Source organism: Panicum virgatum, chromosome 8N (genome assembly GCF_016808335.1).
Source record: "Panicum virgatum strain AP13 chromosome 8N, P.virgatum_v5, whole genome shotgun sequence".
Lineage (NCBI taxonomy): Eukaryota > Viridiplantae > Streptophyta > Magnoliopsida > Poales > Poaceae > Panicum > Panicum virgatum.
In genome coordinates this window covers 43,085,542-43,098,702 of record NC_053152.1, presented here as the reverse complement: position 1 = coordinate 43,098,702, position 13,161 = coordinate 43,085,542, and the positions used below count along the sequence as shown (strand labels likewise).

The window sequence follows — 13,161 nt, the reverse complement described above, 5'->3', positions numbered from 1 at the left end:
AGCGGTTGAGTCCCCGCCGGGTGTGGTGGTGGTGGTCAGTTAGTTGGGCGCGCGAGGGGCAGGAGCGCTGGTGGGACCGGGCTGTTCCCTTTTTTGCATGAAAGGGCTAGTTCGGTATTTGCACTGGCATTTCTTTTTTTTCCTCTTTATTTATTTTTCTTTCCTTTCTTGGAAAATATGTACCCGTGTTACCTGAAGCTTGCGTCTCTCCAACTAATTTTAGTTTCTTCTTTATTTTTTTTTGACGGTCAACGGGGGGAGAGAATCCACACCTGAATAATTTCATTGATAGGGCTTTTGGCAGCCAAAATCACACATTACAATTTCAGCATATTGGGGGGAAACCAGGGAGAGAAGAGAACACCAACACCAAGATACAACGATAAGAGATACGCAACTCGCTAACTAACCACAGAAGAGTCATGACACAAGCCGATTTCCACCTATCGCCGATTTTACGCCACCACCGAACAACATACTTGCCGGCTACACTATGACCAATGCATCCCCACACCGCTCCTCGTAGCTACGCCGCTCCACTGCCGCCCTCCATCTGAGGGACCACCCAATGGAATGGGGACTAAGAGAGGTGAAGGACACGCAAACCACAGTTTTACCGGACACGACGGTCTCCTTTGAAGTTGATGGCGACACCTACAACACATCCAGGCTCCACGTACTGCCATCCGACGCCATCCAAGGGGAGGAACCCATGAAGGGGAATGACAGTAGCGGTGGAAACACCACCCGGCAATTGATTTACTGGCACCACCAAGAAGAACGCCGACGAAGCAGAGGCGCCAGAGGAGGACATTCACCAGACCACGATGGCAGACAGCAGCAAGTGCACGCCTCGTCAATGAAGAGTCAGGAGGAGATAGAGCATAGACCTTCGAAGAAGCGGCGCCTAAACCGGCAGTTCCAAAAGAATGTGCGAGCGGCATCGTGAACGGCGGCATGAGGGGATCTTCCAAAGCGATGCCTTCACCAAGGGAACGACGTCGAACCGACGCCGCCACCGCTAGACAGGAAGATCGGAATGGATTTTCACACAGAATTTCTCATGTGTGCGCGCGTTGCAGCGATGCACACCGCAGAAGAGGGCATCGACGCGCCGGCTGCATGCGGCAGCCGCACAGCTGCATCGAGCACCCCCTCCGACCAGGGCGTCGCCGCCGGCACTGGCACCGGCCGCGACCAACCGGCAGCAGCCGTTGCCTATCCGCACCGGCGCGACGGATGCCACTAGGGGCGATGGATCCATGCCAGCACGCCCGAGCCCCGGAGCACACGCAGGCCTGGACCTCCCCGTTGATGGCAGATCAGACCCCCGAGAGGCCGGATCCGGCCATAGGGGTCAAGCACGAATGGGAGGTCCACCGCTCACCGAAGTTGCCGTGGAGGAGTGGGCACCAGGTGCTCCTGCACGCGGCCGAGCGGCGCGGCGCAGCAGCGCCCCCCGCGCCCGCACAGGCCCTCAAGCGCCCGAGCCCGAGCGTACCCGAGCTCGGCACCGCCGTAGGACAGGCACCGCCCCCCAAGCGGATCCACAAAGGGCAGGCCTCACCGGACCGGGAAGCGTTGGATCCGGGCTTGCCGGGGGGCGGATCTGGACGCCAGCGTAGGGGAACGGCGGCAGCCACCAGCATCGAGCGCAACTCCGGCAGGGGAAAAAGGAGGGGAGGGGCGGAGGAGTTCGTGGGAGAGGCAAGGGAGGGGTGCAGTGCGCCCGCCGCCGCCCTCATTGCGGCCGAGAGGGCTTCCACCGGCGAGCTCCGGCGGCGGCGAGCTGGGGAGGATGGGGCAGGCGCCTGGGCGAGAGGGGCGGCGCCGCCCGAGTCGCCCCTGGGACGACGCGGGGGCGAGAGGGGCTCCTTCGCGAGCTAAGAGATCGTTGGTCTCTTCTTTATTTTGAGATGCGCATCATAGCATTTTGCTATGTACATAGTACTATAATTTTGTGGTGAACCACTCCTCTTACTGACACTCACATTTAAGGTACATGAATCAAGACTCAGAATCCTCCTCTGTTGACACACCCATCTCTTTCAGTTCTTTAGGCACTATATTCGCTTGGCTTGTCAGCCAATTAATTAGTAGTGTTTTTCTCTCATATTAAATCAACATCAATTACCAACCACCAGCCAGTGAGCACTGAGCAGTAATTTTCTCTTATAACAAATTAGCACTAACTACCAGCTACAGCTAAGCGAAGAAAGTGCAATGTCTGTTTTGAGAGTTAAATTAGATGGGATGGCTCTATCCCTAGGTTTAGGGATGTGATGGTTACATACTATATGTTTTGGTTCGAGGAATGGAACAGTTCCGTCTCTTTGTTTGCCTAGGCAGAATCCGTGTTTCCAATACAGCCACGTAAGCAAAAGAAATAGCATGTTGTTGAAGTTGAACGAAATGGAACGCCTGTCCACGGACCACGATACATGTAGTATGTTTCCATGGTGTTTTTTTTTCTTAAAAAAAAGCGGGAGTGGTGGACGCCCGGTGGGCCCCGGAGAGAAGAGGCGCGCTCGTCATCTCCAGTCGTGCAGGCCTCATCCGTGGGGCCCCCACCGTTCGTGCGCTAGTCCCGCGATCCCAGGAGGAGCCGGCGCCACGCACGCGCGCGACAAGCGGCGGCCGACGCGGCGTGCGCGCACGAGCGGCGGCCGACGCGGCGTGCGCGCACGGGCGGCGGGGGCGTCGGCGTGGCCGCGACGGGGCCGGCCAGGCAGGCGCCACCGCGGGCAGCCGAGGAGACGTGCCGCGCCCTCGGCGTCGCGGCCGGAAGCGGGGTGGGTCGCCGGCTGGGATCCCCGCGCGCGGCGGTGGCGGCACCGCCTGCCCGGTGAGGGTCACCGCACCGGCGGCCGGATCTCTGCGTTCGATCGGATAGGACCGGGAGAGTAAATATACTAGGACCTGCAACTGTGTTGCTAATATTGTATCCCGCGCGAGAGCACGTGATCCGCGTATTCGTTATACTATTATAGATATATACAAATATATAATATGACAAAGTCCTGCTATCGTAGTGGTAGCATCGTTGGAGGCACTCTCTAGAGGTCCTGGGTTCGATCCCCTCGGGGGCGAATTTCAGCTATGGGGTTAAAAAAACTCACTCGCTTGTCCCACGTCCAAAGCACTGTGGAGCCCGGCCTAACTCACAAGGCGACGGGCCCCCGTGTACGGGTGGGGCAGGGGTTCGGGGGTTTTCTTGGCCTGCTGTGAGAAGGTCATTCTACCTCTCAAACAATGCCGTGGGGCGGTCTCACCCCCCACAGGTCAAGTTTTTTTTTTACATATATATAATATATGCTGAAGGATTATTGTAACTTGTGGAGCTTTTAAATTCTCAGTCTCCTAAAGCCAGCCAAACTCTCCCTCTCTTTTGTTCCAATCCGAAATCATCATCCTATCAAGGGTAGGGGTGTTAATTTGTGATCTTAGTGCACCTCCAATCATCTTTAGTTTAGAATTTTATACTACTTCAAAATAAGATCTTCATTTAAAAAATTAGTGTAAAATTTTGAACTAAAGAGAATTGGAGGTCCACTTAAGGATCATCAATTAACACCCTAATCAAGGGCATTTTGACTGGTGGATCGGAGCTTTTTAAATTCCTAGTTTTCCTACCACAACCAAAATGTTCAAAAAAAGATGGTTCTATCCTCTTTTTTTCAAATCGAAATAGGAGGACAGAATGTTTTTTTACCCGTTTTCCTTGTGCATCACACAAACATGTTTGGGCGTTTTGCTGGGCCAGAATGCCTACAGCTGGGCAGGGCCGCAGGGCTATGCCTGGCCCATGGCGAGCGCATTCGACAGAGCGAACAGGCCTGTCGAAATTCCGCCTCAGCGCTTTAGCTCCCACAATGAAAATTATACAACCATTTCTACCAGATTTAGTTCCCACGATGATAATTAGACTCGACCATTTCTACCAGATTTAGTTCCCACAATGAAAATTAGACTCACATTTCTACCACAATAAATATTTTTGCATCACCATCGCACCTGTCGGTTTATACTCTCCAAAGGAATGAAATAAAACTCAAATTCCTGTCACAGTAACTCAACTGGCGAATGTAAACAATGAATTTACATTAAGTTCGATGCTTCGATTACACTCGCTCAAGCACAAGGTACAGAGGGTTTCCGCTGAATCGAAGTGTGTGTTTGCCATCCTACTTGGCAAATAGGAAGCAGAAGCTGAGCTGGCCTAACCTTCTTCAATCAGTGGGCATAAACAACGAAATAACCAGGGATGTACGGTATGGTCAGTAGTCGTGACGAACTACTGGGGCTGCGTTGCTAGCTATTGCTGCTGTGGCTGCTGCGGTGATGGCTCCTGCTGCTGTGGAGTGGCAGGGGAGTCTGGAGCAATGGCAAACTGGAGGGCGGCACGTCCGCGGGCTGACTGTAGGATGAAGCCTACCTCTGCTGCCGCCAGTGCAGCCTCTTCCTGCAGATAGACGAAACACTGGAAGTTAGATGGTGGTGTGTCCCACATCAGCAAGAAGTAGATTACCAGGAGCTATAGAGTGATTTATTTTAAAGCATCAATAATTTAGTAATCTTCTGCAGTGATTTGCTTTTAAATGGTTATAAAAAGGATGCATCTGAATCATTATGATTATTTGGAGTAATTATTTTTCATGGCCAACAGATGATGCCTACAGGATTGAATCAACAAGGCACCTGTCTTTGTCGCCGGCGATGCAAAATACTGAAGATCCAAGCCATAATATAGCATGGCAGCAGAAACCCAGCAGCTCGCAGCAAGAAAAGCTGCAAAGGCTCAAGTCAACACAAAGCACCAACTGAACCGCAAAATACCAGAAGGAAAAAGGAATGCCACAACACTCACTGAGAACATGGTAGAAGCATCATCATCGTTTCCTTCGTTGTCTGAGATGGACAATGCATGCCTCAGCAACAACAGTGCCATTAACTGCAAAAGAAGCAAGGATCTTCAGGTATTCTACCTTGATAATACTATAAATCTGACACGGGCCAAGGTGAGTAGACTAGGAGCCAAGGAGGATTCACTATGAAAAGCAGCAGCAGTTTCCCTACTCGTTAAGCAATTGAGCAACTAAAAGCATTGTAATAATACCATCCATAGACAAATTATGAGACAACTGCAGATGACATAAAATAACATCCTTTGATCCCAAAACGAAACAACCTAAATAGCTATTATCTAATGTTCACACATGATACATCAGTTCAGTTAATGAAGGGCAATAAGATCAGCCATTGCTGGAAAGTACTTACAATAAGTGCAGCAGAACGGCAGAATGCAGCACCACTTGCATCTGTCGTAGCATAACCATCATATTCTGCCTCAAGAAGACGACGCTGGGCAGCTGCTACAGCGAGAATTCTTGGGTCACGCAAATCCATAATCAAATCTCCACTGCAAAGTGATAGTATGGGCTTAGATATATTATAACTTCTAAGAACTCTTACATAAATGGAACAAAATGGCTGAAATAATTGCAACAATTACTAACAGAAATATAATGAAATAACTTACTCGATGTCTATGGTTGTCTCATCTGGTTCAACACGAGGTGGTGCGGTGTAACCAGGCTTGTATTCCTACAGGTTATCATCAAGCCTGAAAGGAATCAGCATACAAGAAAGAAAATTCTACAAATGTACAAAGGGAAAATTCTACAAGACTAGCACACTGGAAAAATTTAGGATCTTTATAACAGAAATTATAAAAAAATTGTTTGAATATTTTTATTATCTCAGTGGTTGTTAATGCCAAAATGTGAGTTCCTTTTAAGAAAAAATTTTGGATGGAATCAATAATAGAGGAAATCCATGGTTAATTATGAATATTTAACATCCAAATCGAGCTGACAAAAATTATTGAACTGGATAATGACCATTTAAAAACACACACAAAAATTTGCATATGTTTACTCAGAGTGTTACAACATCATCCAAATTAGATCGCTTGTCTAAAAACACTAAAGTCTGATCCCACCAACAACCAGACATGTTACCAACCCTTGCAGTACAATCCCAAGTTGATAGCATAGTAACTGCACATGGTGTGACAGCCACATTTGTCATGGGTCAACCATCTTAATTCTGTTTTTTCTTTTTCATTTTTCCAAAGATAGTTATGGTTTCTTGTGGTGCATGATACTTGTGAGGTTATCATGATGACAAGAAAGCCAAATGCTTTCCACAGTGGTTGCAATGTTTGAACAAAATGCTGTCCACAGTGGTTGCAATGTTTGAACAAAATAAATCTCGAGTAGAAAGAAACATGCACAACAAGATTCCAGAGATACAAATATCAACATATTTAGATCTGTACAGAAAACTAGAACCAAAATGAAACATGTATTAGTGGAATGAAGCTGAGAAAACTTAAACCAACCTCATGGCAAATTTCACATGTAGTGTCTCCTTTCTCATTGCACCAGCGTTGAACACAAGCTCTATGAGCATACTGCACATGAAAAATGAAGCTATAAACACTGTTTCTATAAACATGAATACCAAGAATAATGACTTCTACATCATCACAAGAAGTTAAAGACATCCTGTGCAAGTGCAATTTGAGAATATCAATGACTACACCATTAATGTACCATGGAGCAAAGTGACCAAATTGAAAGATAGCTGCGAAGAATAGTCACAGTACAAAAGTCATTCGTTACTATACTCAGTCCAAAGAATAATCAAGACAATAACTTCACATTAGTTGAGATCCAGAAGATATGGATCAAATGAATTTGATAAGGATTTCAAACTCGGCAAGCTATTGCTATAGACTGAACTGGAAGTGTAGGGTTACAAATGTATGCTTTAACATACGAAATCACATCACAAGGACGCACAGTATGTGAATAAGTGGTTTTTCTCATTACAGTGTTGTAGAAATGCAAATCTACTACAAAGCTCAAATGTAGTGAATGAATGCTTTATAACTGTTAAATACCAACAACTCCAACAAAAAGAATATAAACATACAATATTACAAGGACATTTTGCAGTAACGATTGGGGACAGATGATACATTATGAATGGTACAATTATGACTGTTTTCTACTTTGTAAGACAGATGACATGCTGATGAAATGAGAAGCACATGTCTAAGCCAAACGAGAACAAGAAGCAAAAATCTAGTTGTATATGCACCTCATGAACAACTACCAGACTAAAACATTCTTCAAACATAAGAAACATTACACAACGTTGGGAAACCAGAACAGGAGAGGATCCATACCTTGAGGCTGCCACTGCAAGTGCACGGCTTCTCGAGATTCTTGACACTGTCCTCCTCCTGGCATATGCGGCACTCGGCTGCCTGGATGAGCGGCTCCTCCTCCCCACCGCCGCCCTCCTCATTCTCATCGACCACGTGAACAACCGCGGAGGGAGACGCAGCAGCCGCCGAGGTGGTCACACCCCCAGACGGCTTCTCGGCGACCCCGTCGTCCTTGGATTTCGCCAAGCCATCCACATGAACCACCACATGGTCCTGGCCGGCCATCCCGAATCCCTCCTCCTCTGCAACCCTCGCAATCGCCTCCCCCTCTCAGAAACCAAACTCCTGCAACAGCAAAGGCGGGCACAATCAGGTATTCCTCTCCATCAACAACCAACATGATGGCACGACTAAGAGCAGCAACTAGAACGTTACACATAATGGGTGAGATGGAACGGGGCGCAGCGCTGCCTAAAAATGGAGAGCCTCCATTTTGGTGGAGCACGGTAGCAGCAGCACCAGCGCCCCTCCCGTCCCCCGTCCCCCCCCCACCCCCCCCCCCCCCCCCCTCACTGGAATTGGACTACCGCTCTGGACTCTGTAGCCCCGAGCCGACCCTCAGAACCCTAGGTACAGCCGCCCTCTAACTCCGGCGGAACCCCCAAACGCAAAGGCGAATTCGACCTCTTCACGAGCGAAACCTACGAGGCCAGCCGCCGGGCTCGGGGCTCCTCGCCGAACCGGGCCGCGCCACTCCCGGCGCGGCGGTGCCCACGAACCGACCCCACCCGGGCGGGCAGGCCGGCCGCCTCGATCGAGCGCGGGGGAAGCACGCCCCGCGCCGCGGCGGCGGATCTAGCGCCGGGGGAACGGGGAGGGACGCCACGTACCTCACAAGCGGCGGCGGCGGCGGCGGGCCCCTCCTTCCTCTCCGCTCTCCTCCTCCTCCTCGGCTCCTCCTCCTTCCGGTCGGGTCGTCGCACGGCTGGGGAGACTGAAAAAGAATTCCGAGTTTTTTTTTTCGTCGTCGAATTTCCCTTGGGCTTGGATTTGGTTTGGTCTAAATACCACGCGATTTCTTTTTTTTTCTCTCTCTCTCTCGACTGCGGAGAAAGCGTCTGCTGCGCCTGCAACGGTCAAACGCGGGGCGCCTGCCCGGCGCGTGGGGCCCTGTCGCCGTCTGCCGGAGTCACGGCGGCTCCGTCTCGGCTCTAGGTGTACCTGCCGTTGACGGACGGAGGGCGCGACGGCTCCGTTACTTCCCCGGCTGGCGACGTTGGGAACGGAACGGGGGCGGCGAACCGGCGAGGCGGCGACGGGCCCGTGCTCTGTTCCCGTCAGTGCACACGCAACCGGCCACCCGCACGCGCCTGCGGACTCTGCCCGGTCCGGTCTGGCTTTGTGGTTGGGTTTACGGCTAAAGTAAACAAGGGCCAACCCGAGAAGAACCGTGCAAAATATTAGGAGAGCTAAGTACTGTATTGGGTAGATTTTTTGAAAGACTTACCAGATAGATAAGTTTTGTATAATTATTATTGTATAATTTCGCTACGACTTTCCAAGTATACGGTATTCATGTGGGCACTATAGCTTATAACTAAGTTAATCAATACTTTTGCTGATGTGAAAGAGAAGGAAGAAGAGAGAAGAGAGTTTGGCTCTCATGCGAGTAACAAGCAACAGTGAGTCCCAATAGAGATGTACGTGAGGAGAAATAGAAAAGATAATAAAAGTATATAATAATATAAATAAATTTAGTAGATAAATAGAAAACTACCTATTGTAGAGTTTGGTTCTTATAACTCATAGCCAGACACTTCTCTACTATTAAGCTCTCACTAACTGCCATTTACAGCCCATATCATGGTTACTCTATACCAGATATCACCACCATTAGCGAAAGGGTATGTAGCCTAGTGGTTATAAGAGCCCCGGTAGCACCTGAGGTCCTGAGTTCGACTCCTCTTGGAAGCGAATATTCTGGGATTTAACGGAGTTGTGCATTCGGTGGTAGGCGACGTTTCCGTCGACAGCGATGCGCCAGTGGTGACTTCGTCAATCTCGAGGATTTGGCGGCTCGATCTTCAAAGATGCTCATAGGGGTAGGGTTAGCGTACGTGTGTTCACAGGATCGGTTTTCAAAGATACTCATAGGGGTAGGATTAGCGTACGTGTGTTCACAGGAGTTTGAGTGTGCGTGCGTTGTGAGTGTCTGAGTTGTACCGTGTAATCTAAAAAAAAATCACCACCATTAACACCTACATCTACACTGGGACGACATAGAGGCTCTACTTAGATGTCTGTTCCATATTAAATAACCATATTGTATGAGATCATAATATATGATATGGATCTGCGCCCATGCTTGACTAATCGCACCCACGCATGACTAATCAATATCTTCTAGCTTGTTGCCGCTATTATGAATCAGTTTGCCTTCTAGGGACGTGCTAACTAGATTTCCCTAATTTTTTTCTACAAGAAACAAAAATCTTATATTAGAAAAATAAAATAGATTTTTACCATTATTTTTTCTGTGTTTTTCTCTAAGATAAACTTTGTAGGAAACGTTGCTAACCTATGAAAAATACAAGGGCTAAATAAGGTTTTATATTAGAAAAATACATTGAGATTTTCCAAGTTATCTTTTCTATGAAGTTTTGTATCCATAACAACGATTCCCATTAAGCTTTTCTAATCTATGATAATAATCATGAAAATTTGGAAAATTTTAAAGTTCAGGAAAAATAACACATCTCATTAGAGGTTAGATTAAACCAGCCGAAATAGTCTTGAGAGTAAACCAAGTCCAAATTTTGATTAGGAGTTATATATAAGTGTCTAGAGTGATTTGTTAAAAGAATTATTTTACAATATTAAAATAGACTTTCTCTCCTTTTATATACCTCCTTACATCATGTGCCCAACTCTAAACAAAATTTCACTAAAGATTAAAATTGGACATTATAAAAAAAAAACCGGAAAGCGCACACCATTTTAGCCGTATGTGTAAAAATAAAATGCACATAATAAACCTTATAAAAGTAAAATCAGTCGCATATCTGGTTAGGACAAAGGGTCTATGGCTAACTAACAAGGGCGTACATGGGCGCGTAGAGCACGTCGTGTCAACCCATTTTTCCTTTGTCGCTTCTTTTTCAGCTACTAGTGTGCAAGCTGCACTGCACATGGCAAAGACTGTTTGATATTCTAGACGATGGAGTATTTTTCTTGACCAACTCTTGCGCGCAAAGGCACCAGCAGCTAACCACCTTAGAGCAAGTATTATAATGCCAACTAGGCAGGCTTCCCTAGGCAGGCTGGGAAGGTCACACGGTCAGAAAAAAATCATTGTTGGTAGAGAGAGAATGGAAGAGAGAGAATGAGACGGGCGATTCGCAATTCACCGGCTCAGAACGGGCGTATAGCATCGGGTTGTGGTTATGTGGGGTCACCATCACTGCTTCTGTGATTTCTATTGGCTCCACATCGCTGTTGGATCAAAGTGAGCATTGAATATTGGTGTAGGCCCTACCACTACCACTAATTTTTTATTGCCCAGCTGGATGACGTGGTGCTTCTTTAGGCCGGCTGCCGGCTGAATCATAAGCCATGCTCTTAGACGGACGCTACGCAGCAGTTAAGAATCGATCAAACCAATGCAAAGGTTCTTCCGCACCAGCTGTGTGGCACACATATATATGACAGAAACTAGCTGGTACTCAGCGTTGTCAGCCAAGACCCAAACTGAAATTCTATATTGCGACAGTAGCTATCTTTATAAATTAAACGTTCAACCGCTCTAAGAGCTTTGTTTAGATTCAAAATTCAAACTTCCAAAAGTGTCACATAGAATATTGCGGCACGAGAATTAAATATAGACAAAATAAAAATTAATTGCACAATTTGCTTGTAAATTGTGAGATGAATCTAATGAGCCTAATTAGACCATGATTAGACGCTAAACTGCTATAGTAATATATGCTCTAATGATAGATTAATTAGGCTTAATAAATCATCTCGTAGTTTACTGACGGATTATGTACTTTATTTTGTAATTAGTCCACGTTTAATACTTCAAATGTGTGCCGGAATATCCGATGTGACACTTTACCTCAAAATTTTACACCATCTAAGTCTTTTTGATGCTGGTGAGTTGTCTTTAAAGCAATATTTATTAGATTTAGCTTCCTAATTTTAACGCTTGCCGGCGGCACACAGTGGAATAATAATCAAATTAGCAAACTAACTCCAACAAGTATCTTGTTATTGAATACTTGTCTCTTATGTCAACTCATTCATGATCCATACAACTAACCATTTGGCATATGGATCAATAGCAGATAAAATATCGCTAGCTCATCCATATAAGTAAGCATTGTACGAAGAAGCAGTATAATAGATGGAAGCCAACAAAGATGAAGAGACTCCAAATCTTCCATTGATTTTACTTTCTATTGGATGGTTTTGGTGAATCTAAATCTCTCCTCTCATCTCATAAGTCCTAACTCTAGCTCACTCACAAGGATAAAGAACAGAACACTCTCCCCGCCCATGAGTTAAGGATGAGTGTAATGAGCATGGCCTCATTAATTAGGTCATTTCTTGTGATTTTGGTGATCGAATGACAATGCAATCAATGGTACTAACAAGTTTGTGAGATCTTCATGTTGAGAGTTTGCTTCCTCTCATTCTCTCTTTATGTTTCCACATTTCTTACTTACAACTTGTGTGCCTTTACTTTTTTAGTGTAGATCAAGCTAGGATTAGCTATAGGTTGCTTAACTCCTTTGGGGTGAGGGTTTTCTACTAGATGAACCGTAGTTGAATATCTAGATAGCCTTAGGTTAAGGTTTTAAGTTGCCTAATTTACCTCTCCCCTATTAGCTTACGAGAACCCGCTTCTTTCAATGAGTCATATAATTGCAGCTTTTTAGAATAGCCCTCGGAGCTTCAGAATAATATTATAGACAGCCCCAATTTCAGCATGCAACATTTATAGGGTTTATTTGCATAACGAATGAGCTAATGGACCTCCAAATTGATGAAATTAGGAGCTGCCCATCACTGTTTTTATGTTCTCTTGTACAAGATAGGTATACAAGGGTACCTAAGCTCAATAGTAGAAATGGAAAATTAAGCAAAGATAAGCAATTTTTATTAGATGTAGCCTCCTAAGCTACTTTCTTCCTCTTGTGGCATCGATTTTTTCCATTTTCCCTATCATGTAAGCGAGGCATAATCATTTTAACTCTTCGTGCCATGGCCTGATGCCCGCCTACAACTGGGCGCAAAGAGGCGCCCGATCGAGTTATCTATTGGACAACCTCAGACGATGCTAAAAGGCCTGAAACAAACTGGGTCTAGGTCAAAACTCTTTTTTATTTTATCTTTTTGCAGTTTAAAATGATTCAGAATGTTTATTCATCGCACATGCGAATAATAGCCGTCATATTATCACACATATCCGTTAAAGACAATAGTATTTCAAAATAAAATAAAATATTCTAAAACAAGATGAAATGATATTTTATTTATCTTGTTTTGGAACATTCTATTTTTATTTATCTTCTTTGGAATATTTTTATTTTGTTCCGAAATATTATTATCTCCAACGGATTTGTGCGATGATATGTCACCTAGTCGCACATGCGATGAATAGACGCCCACCAATAATTTCTATCGAGCTCAAAAGCAAATCATCCATCACCATGTAAAAAGTTGATAAAGATAAAGATTCCGGGATCGTTCAGCACACGATCCGACATGGCGTGACGACCACATCAAACCTATTACCCTACAAGTTCAGGCAAGACACAAAATCAAGAAGAGAAATTAAATTCCACACGCATATACGATACGTTATTATTATAACAACTCGTAAAATACTTTTATATTATAAGGTCGACCTCTGCTCCACGGAA

General features: G+C 45.9%; 1 protein-coding gene across 1 annotated transcript; it reads right to left on the bottom strand.

Moving 5' to 3' along the window:
* Positions 1-3,976: 3,976 nt before the first annotated feature.
* Positions 3,977-8,300, bottom strand: LOC120685318. The gene is made up of 8 exons (XM_039967161.1): positions 8,128-8,300; positions 7,256-7,582; positions 6,404-6,475; positions 5,540-5,604; positions 5,278-5,419; positions 4,868-4,951; positions 4,699-4,788; positions 3,977-4,462 (listed from the first exon to the last, which is right to left on the bottom strand). Exons 2-8 carry the CDS (start codon positions 7,520-7,522, stop codon positions 4,316-4,318), a joined length of 867 nt encoding a protein of 288 aa, XP_039823095.1. The 5' UTR covers positions 7,523-7,582; positions 8,128-8,300; the 3' UTR covers positions 3,977-4,315.
* Positions 8,301-13,161: the final 4,861 nt, after the last annotated feature.